Below are 19,266 nucleotides of genomic sequence, written 5' to 3'. Positions count from 1 at the left end.
CTGCGCAAGCTGCTTCCAGTGGCTTTTCTGTATAAACAGCCTGTCTTCGCTCATGCCACAGATTTAAAATATCTCAAAGTTTCACAAAACCCAAACAAGCAGCATCTGGCTTTGGTGTGTCCCGTATCTCTGGCTGAGCAGCCCTAAGCCCAGCACTAGCAGCAGCTGGTCTCCATTCTCAGCTTAGCATTTCAAGGACTTCCAAGCCCAGCACAGGTGGTAGCCATCAGCAGATTGCTTTGTGGCTCATGCCAGATGGCTCTGGGCAGGGCACAGGCTGCAGCTGAACTTGGCCCACAGTGGGGTCCCTATCAAAAGGCCCCGGGGCAGGCACACATGGTGGCTGGCTTAAGACCCAGCTGGAGCACCATCCGGTGGCCTCCAATGATGATACACCTGAAGGCCAGGCTTAGCAGGCACCAGAGCCCCACTGAAATGAATCCTTCTCTGTTGGGTCAGCCCCCGCACCATAGCTCCTCCATTGTAGTCATGGCAGCCCTCACAACCAATCAACCCTAGGGTCAACCCTTCCCAGTGAAGTGCAAACAGTAACCAAGGCTCAACTACAATAGGAGGGCACAAACAACACACACAAGGGACACACCTGGAGCACCCAGCTCAGGTTACCAGCAAGACCACGCTACTGGGCAATACAAGAAACCTACTACATAAGGCCATTCTACTAAGACTGGGAGACATGGCAGCTCTACCTACTATACAGAAACAAACACTTGGAGGCAACCAAAACGGGGAGACAAAGAAACATGTCCGAAATGAAAGAACAGAACAAAGCTCCAGAAAAAGAACTAAACAAAAAGGAGACAAACAGTCTGTGAGATGCAGAGTTCAAAACATTGGGTATAAGGATGCTCAATGATCTCAGGGGAACTTCAACAAAGAACTAGGAAACCATAAATATGGAGATAGATGAAAGAAAGAACAAGTCACAAAACAAGAATACAATACCTGAAATGAAGAACACATTAGAGGGAATCAATAGCAGATTAGATGAAGCAGAGGACTGAATTAGAGATGAAGCAGATAAGGTAGCAGAAAGCACCCAATCAAAACAGCAAAAAGAAAAAAATTTAAAAAATGAGGATAGTTTAAGGGGCCTCTGGAACAACATCAAGAGTACCAACATTCACATCATAGGGGTACCAGAAGAAGAGAGAAAGCAAAGTATTGAAAACCTATTTGAAGAAATAGTGACAGAAAACTTTCTAACCTGGCTAAGAAAACAGACAGGAAGCACAGAAAGTCCTAAGCAAAATGAACCCAAAGAGGCCCACACCACGACACACCATAATGAAAATGCCAAAGGTTAAAGACAAAGAAAGAATCTTAAAAGCAGCAAGAGAAAAGCAGTTAGTTACCTACAAGGGAGCCCCCATAAGACTGTCACCTGATTTCTCAACAGAAACTTTGCAGGCTAGAAGGGATTGCCAAGAAATATTGCAAGTGATGAAAAGCAAGGACCTATAAACAAGGTTACTCTACTCAGCTAAGCTATCATTTAGAATCAAAGGACAATAAAGAGGTTCCCAGGCAAGAAAAAGCTAAAGGAGTTCACCAACACCAAACTAGAATTACAAGAAATCTTAAGATGGACTTCTTTAAGATGAATATATATATTAAAATGGCAAAAAGTACATATCCACCAACAATTACTTTCAATGTAAATGGATTAAATGCTCCAATCAAATGATAGGATGGCTGAATAGATAAGAAAAGGAGACTCTTACACATGCTACCTACAAGAGACTCACTTCAGATTGAAAGACATACACAGATTGAAAATAAAGGGGTGGGAAAAAGATATTTCATGAAAATGGAAATGAAAAAAAAATGGGGTAGCAATACTTATACCAGACACAATAGACTTTAAAACAAGACTATAATAAGAGATAAAGAAGGACCTAGTAATCCTACTTCAGGGTATTTATCCAAAGAAACCCAAAATGCTACTTCAAGGGGACATGTATATCAATATGTTTATTGCAGCCTTATTTACAATGGCCAAGATGTGGAGGCAGCCTGGGTGTCTATCAATGGATGTACTGATAAAGAGTAGGTGATATATATATATATATATATATATATATATATATATATATATATATACACACACACACACACACACACACACACACACACACACACACACACAATGGAATATTGCTCAGCCATGGAAGGAAATGGATTCTTGCCATCCGTGGCTGCACGGATGGACCTGGAGGGTGTTGTGTTGAGTGCAGGGTCAGACAGAGAAAGACAGATGCAATGTGACTTCACTTGTATGTAGACTGTAAGATCAAAAGTAACAAACAAACAAAACAGAAACAAACTCATAGATACAGAGACCATTTTGATGGTTGCCAGATTTGGGGGAGGTGAAAAAGAGGAAGGGATTAAAAAGTGAAAATTGATTGTTACAAAGTAGACATGGGGAGGTAAGATATAGCATAAGAAATATAGTCAGTAATATTTTAATAACTATGTATGGTGTCAGATGGGTACTAGATTCATCAGGGTGATAGATGGGAGATGGGTCCGGTGCAGGGTGAAAAAGGTGAAATCATTAAGAAGTACAAATTGGTAGTTACAAGAGTCATGGGATGTAAAGCCTTGGAAATATAGTCAATAATATAGTAATAACTATGTATAGTGCCAGGTGGGTACTAGACTAGTAAGAGGGATCGTTTCTTAAATTATTAAAAATGTCCAACCACTATGCTATACACCTGAGATTAATATAAAATAATACTGAATGTCAATTGTAATTGAAAAATTTAAAATGGGGGTTGGGGGAAGGTGAAAAGGAATAAGAGGTTCAAATGTCCAGGTATAAAATAAATAAGTCATATGGATGTAATGTACAGCATGGGGAATATAGTCAACAACATTGTGATAGAGTTGTATGGTGTTAGATGCTTGCTGGACTTATCATGGTGATCACATCTTTAGGTATATAAGTATCGAATAACTATTGTGTACAACTGAAAGTAACATAATATTGTATGTTAACTATATTTTAATAAAAATCGTAAAAAACAAAGAAGAGCCTGGGTCAAAGATCCTAGCTCACTTTTGAACAGAGCCAGTTAACTAGAGATGCTGTTAAAATTCCTTGCAGGCTTTAATCCTGATCACAGGATTAAATCTCTTGGCGATTACCTTGCTGCTACATATTGCTGAGGCACAGCTATCATACAAAGGTCAAAGAAGAGAGTACAAGGTACATTACAGATTTCATAACAGAGATTAGGCAGCTGACCTCAAGCTCCCCTTTTCATTTTTGACTTCCCCATCCCATCTGTACAATGTCATCAGCACCTGTTGTTGGGGGAATGATATCATGCAAAGAGTCCTAAAGCTTAGAGTTAGGAGACCAGGTTGGGGCTCGGCTTAACTACAGGTGACTCGAATCCTTAGGAATGCCATTTCTCTGAGCTTCAGTTCTCTCATAGGTAAAATGGGGACCATTGTGCACATTGTTATGCATCAGTGAGAGAATCCAAAAAGACAATGACCATGATGGTGCTTTATAAGCACCAAAGCAGTCTTTCCCAAAGTGCCACTGGTGGCATGCGACATTATTTTAGGTGGAACATGGACAGACCTTTAAACATTTTTAATAGTTATGTATTTATATAAATTTATATAAAAATACAAAAACATTTTACCTATGATTTTGCATATATTACATCTTAGAATAAGACTGAAGAAACTAATTAAAAAGTGGCTTGAATAGTGCCTAGTACATAATATGTGTTCAAAAAAATATTTGTTGAATGAATAAATAAGTGAGTAAATGAATTTAAAGAAAAGATTTACTAAATAATAAAACAGGAAAAATTCAACTTTAACTGAAATCTGAGAAATATAGTTCTGAGGAATTAAGTGAATATGAGGTATTTCTTAGATTCTATTTTAACAAACATTTACTAAATAGTACATATTTTAAAAAAATCTTCAAGCTGAAAAAGTCCTGCTAACTTAAGTGTAATGTGCCAATATTTTTGAAAGATTAGGAATTAATGATAAATAGATAATTTGGGGTAAAATATTGAGTCACCTGTGACAGAAAGGATGAACCTAATTTTCTAACAATAGTACTCATGGGAACATCATTAAAGTGAATCCAATTTTTTCCAATGAACTAATCAAATGCACATTATTACAGTTGTAGTCAGTGACATTGAGGTATTTTTGTGTGTGTGTGCTTTCTCTTCTTCCCTTTGGATAGTAGCATCTTTAAGTACTACAAAACTATACTACAGGACTAGGGTAAATCTATTCTAAATGTGACAACAAATTTCATATTGACCCACAACATTTAAACAGAATTAAGTGTTTTGGATAAACTCATATTTCTAAAGAAACACTGTTTAAAATCTCATGTAACAGAAGCATGTATCTGCCCCTGACCTGAGATTGCTTTTGCTATGACCTATATGAAAACTGCCTTGACTCAGTTATCTGTGAATGGAATTAGGCCTCCTTTCCCTCTTTAATCTTGCTAAGGGAAAAAATGTTCACAATATCCCACAATTCAATAGAGTAAAGCTTCGTTTTCCCTAAGCTTTTTACTCAGGTTAGTCTTTTTCCTAATATTCACATTTCTGGTCTTACCTAGTTCTTCATTTTTATTTTTTCTCAAATTTTGATCCGGCACTAACTTTGTTAGCCTGGATCTTATCTTGCTTATTACTTCTCAAAAACTAGTTTGCTCCCTTTTCAAGAAGACTCTGTTGCTACAAAGCATTGATTGCCCCTGCCACCCCACCAGCCAAAAATGCAGCCCAAATATTGTGGATATTGATTGGGTAGAGAGAAAAGGATTCATTTCCAAAAGAAATTAAGAAAATACATGAGGCAAAGGGAACACACAAAGTACACCTTCAAGAGAGAATCATAGCGCCAAACAGTACAAACAGCTAACACGGAGAAGCACAGAAAGGATATTCTTGAAAATAAAATGTTTAAACATCACAGGAGGGCACATCTCCCAAATTCAGTCACCAGGCTCAATTTAAGTTACACATTCCATGAATATGATGGTAAACTGTCTCTGGTTTTCCTCCACATTGTCAAAATGTGTGCGCATGTGATGCTGACTGACACAGAAAGTGTGTTGTCCCAAATTAATTTGGTTGTGAATTTTAATAATGATGAGCTCTGTCTGTTTTGAATGACTATCTAGAGAACTACTTTTATCTCTAACTGCCCAATATAACTGTGGAAAAAAGTAAAATTGTGAGTCTAGAGAAGGAGCACCCTACCCACTGCTTTTAAAAACACATCTTCATTTAATCAGGTGGTGTTACACCGAAATGTAGAACTTTTCTGGGTAATCAGGAGATGTCTCTACCTGTAAAACAACAACAAACGTTTCATTGAAAAGAAACATTTTGGTGCCAATCTAGAAATAAATCCTTTCCTAAATTCGGCTGGAGTCAGACTACACATCGAATGTAAGAATAACAAAATATGAAGACCAATGGAAGGATGTTCAAAGAGAGTAAAAAAGCTCTACTCAGAAAAAAATAACAAATTTATTTTTTGACTATTACTTGAGAGTCAACCCTTTTAGGCTAGTTTATGTAAGGGCAAAGATGGCAGATGATAATGACAAAATATACCTTAGAAAACAAAAACATTTTTTTCTGTTTTTAAATAATTACTGAAATAAGTAAATAAAGATAATTGTTTCTTCCCATAGTTGTATGGGCTTAAAATGTTTGCACATTATAGCATATAGGTGAGTGCCAGTGGAAGCCATTTTTCTAAGAGCTCCCTAATACTGTGCCAAGGTTTGGCAGTGATTCTCCCCAGCCATGACTGGGCACTGGAGTGCAGCCCTGAGGTCTTATTCTTGGCCACTAAATCGCAAACTTCAAAGGGTTCAGGGTTGAGAGAGAAACTTGCACCATTTATTTAGAAAAAGTATAAATACCTTCCAGAATTACATTACAAACTGATAACCAAAGGAAAAATTGTATGAGTAAGGAAATACCACTTCCTGAATGGTATAATACAAAGCATGTAATATCCTTCAGTGCTGTCATGTAGCTTCAGTATTGGAATAGTATTTTATAGGGGTGGTTCAGCCCAGCTTTTCAGACTTTAAAAAAATCTCTACTAATTAGTATTGTTGAGTGGGGAGAGGGGTATGAAGGTAAAGGAAGAAAGTCTGAGTTCATATTTTTTAGAAACTTTGGGGAGAGGAGGACTTTTGAATTCACTCAACAAACTAAGTGCTTTGAAACACTTCCAAGTAGAACTCCTGCTTGAAATGAACCGCTAATATTAATTTATAATCAGATATGTCAATTTGTATGATGTTCTGAGGTTTATAAAAAATAGTTATAAATTACTTCATCCATTAAATATATTCCTTATAAACCTTTCATCCTTAACCTGATTCATAGATAATGCAGAGGTAAACAATAACTAGGTTAAATTACCACAATTCCATAATGGTGAAATCCAATTTAATCGGGTTGTTTAACATTGAAAATAGGGAGGAAGAGGCTAATCTTTACTGAGCCTCTTTTGTGTGCTGGATAATCTATTTATGGTATATCATTTAATTCTTAAAACATTATTCTGAGTAGGAATTACTATTCCCACTTGAGGTGAGATTACAGCTCTGGGAGATGAATATTCCTACTCAAGACATTTTGGTAACTGGCAGAGCTGGGATTAAGCTCTTGTCAAAATGCCCAATCCCTTGCCTCTTTCTGTCACACACCCTGCTTTCTTTCTGGTTCTGCATAGACTGTGTTCACACAGTATCTGATGTTTAGAAATCATAGCTCTTAGGAAGTAATCTCAGAAACCGCACAACATTTGTAATGTGTTATTTGCAATTCTGCTACATTTAATACCCCACCAAAGATTTAAAATGCCTTTCTACACTCATAAACTGGCCCAGTCATTTACTATCATGACAAACAGTGGGCTGAAGTATCAATTTATGGACAACATGGAGATCTCAGCCCCTGTCAGATAGTGGCGCTCCAATCACAGCATTGACCTCTGGGTCCAGAGACTACTCAGACAACCAGACAACACGAGCAGTGGGTTCCTGGTTTGCTCTGAAGCAGCAACCTGCAATCCAGTCAACTAAATTATTTAGTTTATCTACTTTGCTTCCCCAAAATATTTGAAGTGGCTTGTTGAGAACAAAGACTGGAACAGAAAACAAGTGATAGGTTTGTGGGACATGGGGGGCGGGGGAGGATAAGACAATACATCTATTCTAAAACTTGAGTTAACATAGATTTTCATCTGGTGGGATCTGACAGGATCTTGGATTAATTTACTTCAGAGGACATAGAAATAGTATGAAAAACTGAGAGGCTAAGAAGTTTTTAAAAGGTAATGTGTAAGAAAATTGTTTAGCAAACCTTTCCCTCTGACATACTACAAAGATAAGCACTAGGGAAAATAGTCCCACACTGCACATTAGCAGGGTGGAATTAATAAGACTTTATTGTAACAAACACATTGTTTACGGAGTCAGCCTCTGTCTTTCTCTTGACTTTATGCACATGTCAGGCATTGCCACGGTATATAAAAAGAAACCTAATGCATTGCTTACCTTTTGAAAAGCAGAAGTCGAGTTATTAATGTACAAGACTATCCAACACTGCTGAGGATTAAGGGGTTCCATGTAAATAAAATTCACATCAGAATTGGTTCACTTGGATGAGAGTACAAATTTCAAACAGGTTTTACTGGAAATCTTTTCAAATAAATCCTGTTTTGTCTTATACCAATAGTACACAGATATTAAACAGTTTTTTCTTGATGAACCATGATCACCAAGACATCAGGCAAAGGCCATTTAGCTTGAAGGCAGACAGACCTGTGTTTGAAATTTTGCCTTGTCTGGTGTTATAAACTGGGAACTGTTTGGCTAGCTGGGCACCATTAAATCAGGTATGAGGAAGCCCCTTCTTTGTTTTCTGAACTATAGGAGCAGAAAGATCCTTTGTGAAGTAGTGCTTCGTTTTTTTATGTGCAAAAGTGAGGTAGGTCTTGAAAAGACCAGAGGTTTTTAAAAATGTTAAGTGCCTTACAGCTTTTAAGGCTGGTATACCTTGCTTTTTAATGATAGATAAATATTTCATGTCTTATTAATATTTTATTACATATGTTTTCAGTTTTTCACCTCTAAATGTGTGCTTTAAATTATTATTTTCTGAATTATTAAAAATATTTGTAGTGTATCTTGAGATCAAGGATTTGATATCAAGGTTTTGAGAATGCAAAATTACAATGTAATTTTAAATTCATCTATGAAAAATTCATCTATTGCTTACAAGAAGGAATGAAAGTCTGAATTTTTGAAATATAATTTTATAGTGAATGAAAACCAGTTAGTTATTTAAATTAAGCAAAATAAATGTTTCTTTGACTCTCAGATAATGACTTTTTTTCTTTTTTTTTTGGTAATGTGCATCTCACCAAACATCTGTGAGGAACTCAACCTCAGAAGTTTGCTAATACAAACGAATCAGAAGATTAGGACCATTGCTTAATGTGAAATGTGTTAAAAGTACATGCCTTTATTCTCCTGAGGACATAAAAAGATATTTAGACAAGTCATTTAGGACAGGAAGAAGGTTTCCAGGAAAGGGAGACCATAATCCTTTTTTTTTAGTTCAGCTTTTGTAAAACGGGCACATAAAAAAGAGTTGGTTTCATTCGTACAGAGATTGTAAAACAGTTCAATGTCTACATCTTGTATTTGCAGCCGTTCCATTTATATCATAAAAGCCCAATTTTGCTGTTTCTAATTATTTTTTGAATAAACTGTCAAAAATATTTAGGTTTATCAACGTAAAGAATGTTTGTCTGGTCTCAGAGAGATTAGAGAATAAAATGTTTTGTGAATAGGAGTATGGAATTCATTTTCTTATCAAACATTGAAACACTATGCCCAGAGTGTATCCTGACAAGTATATATTAGGCATTATAAGCAACGGGTTTAAGGACCTCCTGGTCATTTGGAGAAAGACAATCCTTTTATTGTGCTGGCAAAAATACTTTTGGTTTCCTGCCATTAAACCTAAGTGCCAGTGGAGGTCTGAGCAGAGCTGAAATAGCCTTATACAATATACTCTTTAAGAGAATAATATATATCCTTGTAAGAGTAAGTTTTACTCTCTCCTAAGGAGATGAAAAATGATATGTCCCTTCATTATGTGTGGGGGATATGCATTATTATCTCCTCCTGGTCAGATATAAATTATTTGATCTACTTTAAACATTCTGCATATTTCTTGCTTAGTGAGTAGATTCTATCAATTGTGAGATGGGGGAAAGCCCAGAAGACCCCTGCTAATTTCTTCCAAATTGAATAGTAGTTTCATGGAGAAGTTTTCATTTAATTTATATGATCAGATTGTGTTAAGTAGAACCAGACTATGGGGTTAAACATTTCCATATGTTATAAAGGCCCAGAACTGTTCCTGAAAGGAGACACCATTCTGATTTCAGACTTTACCTGCTGCTTCCAGAAATGGCTGCAACTCTACTGCGATTTTACCCTCTCCCCAGCTCTAAGGGTCAAATGTAAGCATATGGAGGAGAGGCTGTCCCCAGGCACTTCCTGTCTCCTGGGAGGACCCCCATCTCTGCTATACTCCTGGGCTCCAAAGACCACCAGATTTTTTTCCCCCAGTCACTGCCACTTGCCTTCATACTCTATGTATGGAATGAAGACTTAGGTCAATTCAGGAAAGGAAGGCAGAGTTAACAAAACTGGAAATCTGGTTCCTGGGTTAGAGCCACCCTGAGCCCTAGTGGAATCTACAGATGCTTCACCCCTTGATGATATGACATTTTGGTGACTGTAACCATCACCTCTTCATTTTATGCTCCAGAATTTTATGAGACCTCAGTGAGTCATGAAGAATCCTAAGTTCAAATCCAAAGAACCCAAAGTAATGATAACAAAAAATAATAATTGCTATCTGAACAAAGGTTAGTATTTGACAATGGATAAAGATTGGTATACCTTCCCTTCCTCGGGGCTTTGTTGACATGAATTGTGAACGTCGTCTTCTCTTACTAATTTCCCAGGCCAGGAAGTCAGTCCTTTGATTTGGCCCCAGACCAAGTCGCCAACGTTGAACGTCCTTGGCCTATAATGTATCAACTCATTTGAAGAGGGGGAGTCTGGATTCCTTAGGTCATCTTCACTACTAATGCTTTTAGCGTCTGAAGGGCTAGGCACACACCCATTAATGCTTTTGGCATTAAAGTCTCCATTGTAATGGATGTAGTCTTTGACCAGAGAACTTTCAAAACTATTTGAGGAGCTTGGAGACTGCTCCTCTAGGACCAGGTCTTGCTTTGTGGTGCTTAGCAGCTCTCCAAAGCCGCGACTCTGTCGAGGTCTGTTCCCATTAATGTGTGCACATCTTTCCACAGTGTTCTCTAGTCTCTCCTTAAAACTCATCATAGTTCTTTTGTAGTTATTATACCTGAAATTTTCCTCCAGAATTTTATCTCCTTGACAGTTTCTTGGTGGTAGCAGTATTGGATGCTGTTCCCCAGGCAGAAATGGCAGTGTAGAGACATTGTTGGGCCTTTCGTGACACGGACTACTGTGGATGTGGCCTGGATGATCTAAAAATTCCTCACACTTCCACCTGTTTCGCTCCCCTCCAGGGCTTTGCTCCCCATCCCACTGTTTTTTAGATGTGTGGCAACTTGCCGACTTGAAATATTCGAACCCATCTCCTTCGCTTGAATGTTTCCCGTGGTCCAGGCTCCTGGGCAGCCGAGCCCCTCTTGCGTTCCTCAGCCTGCCATCATGATCGACATTGCCCATGTTTCGTCCATGAATGACTGCACTGACAGCACTGGGGAGACTTAATGGGTCACCAATTGAAGCAGTGAAGGCACTCATGGCACTCAGAGCTGGAATGGGGCTGATCTGAGTTGTACTGTTGACAGCAGTGGTGATGACAACCTGCATTCCTTTGCTGGCTGCATCCACAACTGCTTTGTAAATGGCATCTACAGAAGCATCGCCTTGGGCACCCACCACGAGGCCATCCTTCACCTGCTGACCAAGAGATGGGTCAATCCTTGGTTGCAGCTCACAAGATGTATCTTGGAAAGGTGGAAGTGTAGTGTTCGGATTCTCAGGAAGTGCTGTGAGCCCCGGCTGAGTGCTTATTCTTTTGTTTAGGAGAGCTGCATCTTCCTGCATTCTCACCTTAAAGCAATAGACAGGAAGCAGTGGGAGAGAGGAAAAAGAAATGTTTAAAGACCTCAAAGAGGAAGACCATAATTTTAAGATGTACCAAAAGACAAACAAATATAACCAGGAAGGAACTGTGAAGAAAGAACAAGACTCAAACATGAAATAAAGTCACTCGGTACAGAAAAGCTTATGTGTTGATTATACTTGGGTACTGTTTCTTTGGTTGACATCATTCAACAGATTTTTTTTCTTTAAACATCATCATTACTGAACATTCTTTAGAAAAATTAACATTGAGGTAGTTGGACACAAAATGTTTTCAGGTGATGACTCCACATATTTAGTGTCGTTACAGGTTTTGTAACTTGGGATTCAAAGGGAGGGCCAAGTCAGTCACCAACACTGCTCAAGTTACAAGGTGAACTGAATTTTAAAAATGATTTCTAATTTATTTATATTTCTACTGAATTAAGTGAAATATGAGATAAAACAAAACAAACATATATTCTTTTTCAACAATTAAGATGCTTCTGATGTATCACTAAGTTTTTAAAGTCTTCAGATAGGATAGTAACAACCTACTCTTCAACCTTCCCAGGCCACAAGCTGGGGGACATCCGCATGCTGTCAACAGTGACAACTGCTCTCTACAGAAGTGATTCTCAGTTGGGAAAAAGTGAAGGGAGGGAATGCCCACCAGGGATGAATATCAATGCTCAGGACAGGACGGATGAGCGTAGTTTGAAAAAATCCCCAAGGATATTCTAATTTCACCAACTCCCTCTAAGAATTGCTGCTTCAGACCCGTGGTACCTCGGATTGCCCCCCAGTGATTGATTACTCCCTTCCTGTCTTCACACCCTTCCTGACTAAACCAGAACCTGGGATCCATCAGCACATCTACCACTCATGCCATTCTCCCATCTACATACATCTTCATCCACTTCCTCAAGCCGGCTGCTATCCTAGCTCCCGCACTATTCTTAGTAGATGACCTTACTTAACACAGAAAATGGAGTTCTTAGGTTAAGAATTCTCGTAATTCTTATACTCTGCTACTCCCTGCCTCCTCATAGCACACTCTTCTCTGTAACTGTTCATGTCCCAAATTCTGTCCTGCTTCCCACTGTCAGAGGGACACGACTGCTCTCTGAGAGTAAGTCCCGCATTTATGCTTTTGATCCCAAGCCCCTCCTCTTGGGATTTTGTCTTATCTGTATCCCTTCTCTATGTTCAGCCTCTTCTACTTTTTTGGTCTCTTGCCTTTAGCATACAATTAGGTGCATGGCTTCCATATTTAAAACATTTGCATTGAAGCTATACCTACCTCAGGGCACTACCTTATGTTCTTCATAGTTAAGTTTTTGAACGACTATCCAGAGTCTTTAAAACCCTTCATTGGGTGCAACTGACCTCACAGATTCATCGCACACAAAGATGCTTCTATGAAATACATCTTTACTGTACTAAGTCACAAACACGACTGGTGATAGGTTATGGTAGAGGGGGGAGATAAGGAAGTGGTGAGTCACGATACTTAAGTTAACTGTTAGATATTTGAAAATTTGTGTGCAATGAATCTGTGAGATCAGTTGCGCCTGATGGAGGGTTAAGTCCTAACCTTTTTCATCCTTTCATCCATTGCAGTCTGGCTCATGTTCCCACTACTCCACAAAAGCTGCATCCCACCAAGTCACTGGTGATGGCGTCATTGCTAAATCTGATGGCTTATCTTCAGGCTTGATCTACTTGTTTTCTCAGTGACATGGTTGAGCACGTCCTCTTCCCTTCTAAATTATTTTATTACATAAGATGTATATGAATATTTTCTCATTGTCAAAAAAGATAAAAATTTCTTCATCATTACACCACACCTAAACCTATACTTCCCCATCCTATTCCAATCCCATTTCCTTTCTCAGAAGTAATCAGTCCTGGAGAGTATCCTTGCAGACAGTTATTTTTAATGCATTAAAGTGTGTAGGTGTATATCTAGTTTCCCTTCTTTTCTTCTTTCCTTCCTTGTTCCTTGCTTTCTATCTTTCACTTAATGGTACTATATTTTAGTTTTGTTCTGCAATACTACAGCAGTTTTGCAATCTTGTGGAGCTTTCCATATCAGATCACATAAGTCTAGCTAATCTTTTAAACTACTAGATAGATGGATATACCATAACATATTTAACTATTTCCCTACTAATGGATGCTTAAGTGGTTTCTAATTTTTGACACCACAAATCATGTAGTAACGAACATTCTGAATTATGTCCTTTTGTTCATATTTGCTTTCTCAAAAACTGATATATGGAAGTTAAATTTCTGGGTTAAGGGACCCAGATAAACTATCAAATTACCCTCCAAAAGGACTGTATCAGCATCAACCGACCAATAACATAACTGAAAGTATACATTTCCCCACACCATTGTCAGCAAGGTATCATTAAACCAATGGATGTATTAGTGTTGTAATTTATATAACCCTGATTATTTTTTCCTATGTTTATTAATCATTTATCTTTCATTTTCTGAGAATTGACTGTTCCTATCTATTGCTTATTTTTCAAATCAATTATCTTTTCTTCATGATTTACAGGAGCTCTTTTTATATTATGGATATCAATTATTTGCTATTGTTATGCAAGTACTTTCTGCCAGTTGGTCATTTGTCTTTCATTTTGTTTAGAATATCCTTAATCATGCAGATTTTAAAGTTAATGTATTCAACTCTGTTACTTATTTATTTTTGTTTTTCACTTCTTGGTTTTGTGTCTTGCTGAAAGAGCCTTCTCTACCCCAAGATTATAAAAAACTTCTATATTTTTTCTTATATTTATTTAGTGTTACTCTTTCCACCTGGCTCCTTAATACTCATATTGGGAATTTATTCGGCTTGCAGAACTAAAGGAAAACCATGGGGCTGAAAGCAGGGAGAGAGTAGTGAGAGAGGGGCCGGAGAGTGAGGTAGGCAAGGTAAGCATGTTAAGGATGTAGATTTTAATCATGATAGCAATGGACTAAACCCACTAAAGGGTTTAAGAGGGTACCATGATCAGTTTTTACTAATAGCTCTAAAAGGACCACTGAGATGCTTCAGACAAAACCAAATAACCTTCACACAAAAGGGAATGTTTAACAATATTCAGTATTGAGAAATAACAGTAAGTAGAGGTGGAAGGGCACATAACTTCCTCCTTTTGTTTCTGCCCCCAAATTAAGTGTTTAAACAAACCTAGACATTGTTTTCTACTAAAGTAAGCCCGGGAAGGAGAATACCTGAAAGTTCTGAAACAGACAAGCCATGGGGTTATTGTTAGCTGGGCAAGGAATTGTGGGCTGTCCTTGAAAGGCCTGGAGGTTCTGGTACCCCTGAAGAAGCTGCGGCTGCTGCTGATTTGGAGGAAACATCTGATTGTTGTTTAACAGCGACTGTAGATGAGTCAGTTGGTGGTTATTCAAAGTATTGTTTATTGAGGACATGTCACCTATAGTTTGAAAAACATAAAATGTAAGTCAGTGTGATTCTTTGGAGATCTTATGCCTATCTTTGTACCTGAGGATTCCTGAAACAAAAACTAAAAACTACACTTACATAGTAATTCTTTTCTCTTTTTCTCCTCAAAGTCTTAGTAAGTGGTAAGGAGAGAGTAGTTTTATTATTTAATTTTATCTTTCATAATTAGTTTTTTGCTTTTATATCACAGAGAGACTAGTCTTTGCTCTATTCATGAGCCAGTTGTTATATATTGAGCTTTAGTGTTAAAAAATTCCTTGAAACTCTTTTTATGAGCGTACCTACAATTAAAGGTAGAAATTAGTCCTGAAATGTTTTAGCAGTCATAAATATTTGACCAGATGATTAAAATGATCACATCTTGTTTATAATATTTAGTTTTTAAGCCACAGTCATCAATAATTACCACCAAATAAAACTGGATTTGGTCGGGAAATATGTATTGTGTTTTTAAGTAAAAGGTTGGTCACCTAAAATTAGAATACAAAAGCAATCATGGTCAGAATCATTAAAAATAAATATCACATAATCAGATAGGATTAGTTAATAACTCAATTTATATTCAAAATTCAAAATAAACTTGTTTTGAAATTACATTGAAGTTATTTTGAGGATGATGCCATAGAAATTGTCTTGTAACTTGAAATACATAAATCTATAATGCTTTTTTAGATTATTTAATTACATTGATTTCAATGCCAAATGGGACTAATTATTAAACTATTATAAAGGTGCTCACAAAATCTGGAGACATATATACACTTTTATATACATTGAACATGCCCTTGACAATATCATGTATATTTACCATTGTGTCCAGACTTTATGGACACCCTCTCTGTACTCTGTATTATAGTTACCTGCATCAATCAATTGCATATAGTTGACATTATTTTCTAACTTTTTTTGTGAGAGGATAATCTGCATGATGGATTTTGTGTTTAAGCCACAAAGTTTTAAAGAATAATACTGTCTGAAGAAATCTAGCAGCAACTCTTGGGGCTGTCTGTTTCCTTGAACTTGGGCAAACTCTTTGTTTTTAAGCCTTGTTTTTTATTTTGCTGGATAAGCGTTTAGTTCTGTTTATTTAGGGATCACCTGGAAAAACACTTCCTCACACTATTTCCATCCACAGTGCAGCTGCTCATACTAACCCTGTGATGCCACACCAACTAACATTCAATTAAAGTTATTTTTAAGATGTACCTGTGCTTTATTATTTGAAAAACAAGACTCTACTTGGCTTAAGGGAATGATGGGTAGGTTAGGGTTAGGTGGCATCAGAATTAGAAGAGAAAGCAGATTAAAGTTATATTTAGTATTGCTAGAATAGGGGAAAAGAAAAAAGTCATTTTCATGTTTGTATAACTACGGTTGTGTGGGGGTGTTAATTATATTTAGTTCCTGAAGCAAGCTGTGACATAACAAAAACATTTTTAAAAATAGTGTGACAAAATGGAGTTTTTAAAAAAGAGAAAATAGAATTAGAAAAACGTTTCTTTTGTAAAAATTTGTGAAAAAATTTAACTTACCAAGCAGACCTGTCCCCAGTAGAGGGTTAAGTAGCTGTGGCACCACAGAGTTACTGTTGAGTTTAGCTGGACCAGGTGTATTCCCAGCATTATTAGATATATTCAGCAATGTTTCTGCCATTGACACCACTGCTGTCCCACCAAGTGTTGAGACAGTCAGTGCTGCCACTGCTGATGATGTAGTGGTTGTGGTAGTGGTTGCCTGGGAGGAAGTTGCTATGGAAACCTCTGGATGATTAGCGGTGTTGGCCGATGCCGAGTTCAGGACACCTCCCAACAGCTGGGGATTCAAGGCCATTAATCCTGAGGCCCCAGTGACAGCTGGGAGGAACAGGGGGTTAAAAGTAGTGTCACTGCCTGCAAAGCTTGGTAAAGGGTTCCCCAGGGGGCTGGTTAAAAGGGTCTCAGCTCGGCTGTTCTCTGACTGATTGCTTGGCAAATGGTCTGGTGGGGCTGTCATCTGTGTTAATGAGGGTAAAGGGGTATTTTGCTGTTGCAAAAGATCTGAGATGGTCAGATTGAAAGATGGCAGGGGAAGCATGGCAGCTGCTTGGGCTTGGTTCTGAAGCAGGGCTGCTAAGAGCTGAAAGTGAACAGGCTGCAATACCTGCCCATCCATGTCACCGGAGAGAAAAGCTAAAGCAGCGTTTACATTCGGGTTGAGAAAACCTAAAGGGTGGAGGTTGATCTCAGACTTGCCTTCTCCTGCTGAAGGCTGGAGGATATTTAATAGATTCTGGTTTAGGAGATGCTGTTGATTCACTGGCAAAGAGATAGGTAGAGAACTGAGGAGGCTGGGGTTCAAGGGGTGTGGAAGATGGTTGTTTGAAGTGCTGTTGGATGGAAAATGAAGTGGGTGCTCCTGGCCAACAAAAGGAAAATCACTCCCAATGGGCAGCTGACTCTGCAGTGGGTTTCCAGCTGCGGTGGTGACTATGACGCCATCTTGAAGAACAGATGTTGTCTTTGTGATGGCAGGGTGGGTGGTGCCAGCTATGGCAATGGAGGATGATGGTCCTGAACCGCCTAAAATGAAAAGAAAAACACCACCTATTAATTATGGGTGTTAGGGAAGGTAACCACATAAAAATACATTGATACATTTCAATTAATTTGATACATGTCACCTTGGATGATTTTAATCAGATTAATTGTAATTAGAGTTGATATGGCATTTTTTAATAAAACAAGTTTAATGTCATACTTCCTAACCTACTTTGAAAATAAATATACTGGAGAAGTTAAGAAATAGCTGTCTCCAGCTATCAAATAGCTTGTTTTTCACAGCTGGACAGAGTGAAGATGGGGGAACCTGTGTTGCAGTTCATTCATTTGGGTTAGATAACAGTAACAAGGCTTCATTTTTCAAAATATATATTTTTCCTTTTAAATAAGTTTTTAGTCTTTATTTGTAATATTAGTACTTGCTTTTAGTGAAAAAAAGGAAACAAGCAGAATATGCATGGGAGTATAAAACATAAAATAAAAGTACCTATAACTATTAATATTTTAATGTATAGTTGTCTGGGGTTTTCCCACCTGTACGTATACACATATGCAAACATACATATATATACATAATACATATTTTAACAAAATGGAATCATGGTGTTTTATAACTTTTTTTCATTTATCAATATATTTGAATATCTTTCCATGTTAACTCATGTTAACTACAGAACCATTTTACCAGTATCAGGTATGGATATGCCATAATTTTATCAATCCACAGTTGTTATTTTGATTGTTGACAATCTTTTACATTGTAAACAACACTATGAAAACATTAACCCATTTTTGTCAATATGTTCAATTACTTTGTAAGGATAAATTCTTAAAAGTGAAATTCCAGGGAAAAAATGGTTTCCATATTTTTAAAGCTTTGGCATATTGTCAAAATGCCCTCCAGTGAAGCTGATCATACATTCAATCTACGTTTCTATAAACAGGGTATGGTGGTGCTCATTCTCACCAACACTTTATCATTATTTTTTAATCTTTGCCACACTTAGCATAAAGGTATTTCGTATGCATGATTCCTTAAATCACACCAGTATTCACCCAAATAGCATTCGTAATCTTGAAAGTCTTAGTCAAGAGATGAAACTGCAGGGAATTTAATATTTAAAAATATAAAATTTCAGTTGTTCATTATAACTGTTTTGGTTGTTCTCCATCCAAGCTACACAATAGAATTACCTGGAGAACTTAAAAAAAGAAAAGAGAAAAAAGCAATGCCTGGGCCATATCCCAGACCAGTTGAAAACTCATCTCTTGGGGTACATACAATTTGGGCAGTAGTGTTCTTTGAAATCACCCTGGTGATCCAGATGCAGAAAGAGTGGGGCAGGGACAGTAACAATCACATTCTGTTGAAAAGGAGCCTAAATCATTTTTTCATAAAAGAGATGTATTGTTTTATGTAATACATGCATTTGGCAAATATTTATTAATACAAGCATACGCATTTAATTTTATATTAAAATATTAAATATGTATATGGTATAATGAACAATACATGTGACTAAAAATCTAAAATAATTTAAAATCTTTACTGCTATGCTATGCCATCATAAGACATTTTATATTTGACCATGTTACCAGTGAGGTCTTGTTCAAATACACAGAAGTTTCCACAGTTGTAATTGTAGTACAAATACAATTTTATATTCCTTTTGTTATGAAACAGAGTAACACAAGAATTTTTCCTTTTTGATATACAGACTTTGTATTAATATATTTAACCATGTAGCACATGGATTGACACTATTTTTGAACCGTTCTGATAAAGTTTGGCATTTGTATATTGATTTTTTCATTGTATATAACACAGGGATGAACATCTTCCTGCATATATTTTCCTACCTTTAACTTTTACCTAAGGAAAAATTCCATCATTGGCCTGACTTTTATGAGAATCAAAAATAGGTAAGTGAAAGGCTAGTAAAGTGTAAAAGTCTATCAAAATAAAAGGAGTTATCATTGCCATCAAT

At 37.2% G+C, this 19,266-nt stretch overlaps 1 protein-coding gene across 10 annotated transcripts in view; it reads right to left on the bottom strand.

Annotated features, from left to right (window-relative positions):
* The window catches only part of MBD5 (methyl-CpG binding domain protein 5), a 136,398-nt gene that overhangs the window by 15,925 nt on the left and 101,207 nt on the right, over nucleotides 1-19,266 (bottom strand). For 7 of the 10 annotated variants that reach the window (XM_019646532.1, XM_019646539.1, XM_019646534.1 and 4 more), the window contains 3 exons: nucleotides 16,274-17,299; nucleotides 14,504-14,712; nucleotides 10,034-11,242 (listed from right to left, as the gene is read on the bottom strand). In XM_019646532.1, the coding sequence (XP_019502077.1) occupies nucleotides 10,034-11,242; nucleotides 14,504-14,712; nucleotides 16,274-17,299 (2,444 nt within the window). Of the gene's footprint in view, nucleotides 1-5,018; nucleotides 5,375-10,033; nucleotides 11,243-14,503; nucleotides 14,713-16,273; nucleotides 17,300-19,266 lie in introns of those variants that run through there. The other 3 variants (XM_019646542.1, XM_019646541.1, XM_019646536.1) reach the window with 2 other exon arrangements.

The sequence above is a fragment of the Hipposideros armiger genome, unplaced genomic scaffold (genome assembly GCF_001890085.2).
Source record: "Hipposideros armiger isolate ML-2016 unplaced genomic scaffold, ASM189008v1 scaffold_104, whole genome shotgun sequence".
NCBI classification, from domain to species: Eukaryota; Metazoa; Chordata; class Mammalia; order Chiroptera; family Hipposideridae; genus Hipposideros; species Hipposideros armiger.
Note: the sequence above shows the minus strand (reverse complement) of the source record. Positions and strands in the feature narration are given on the sequence as shown.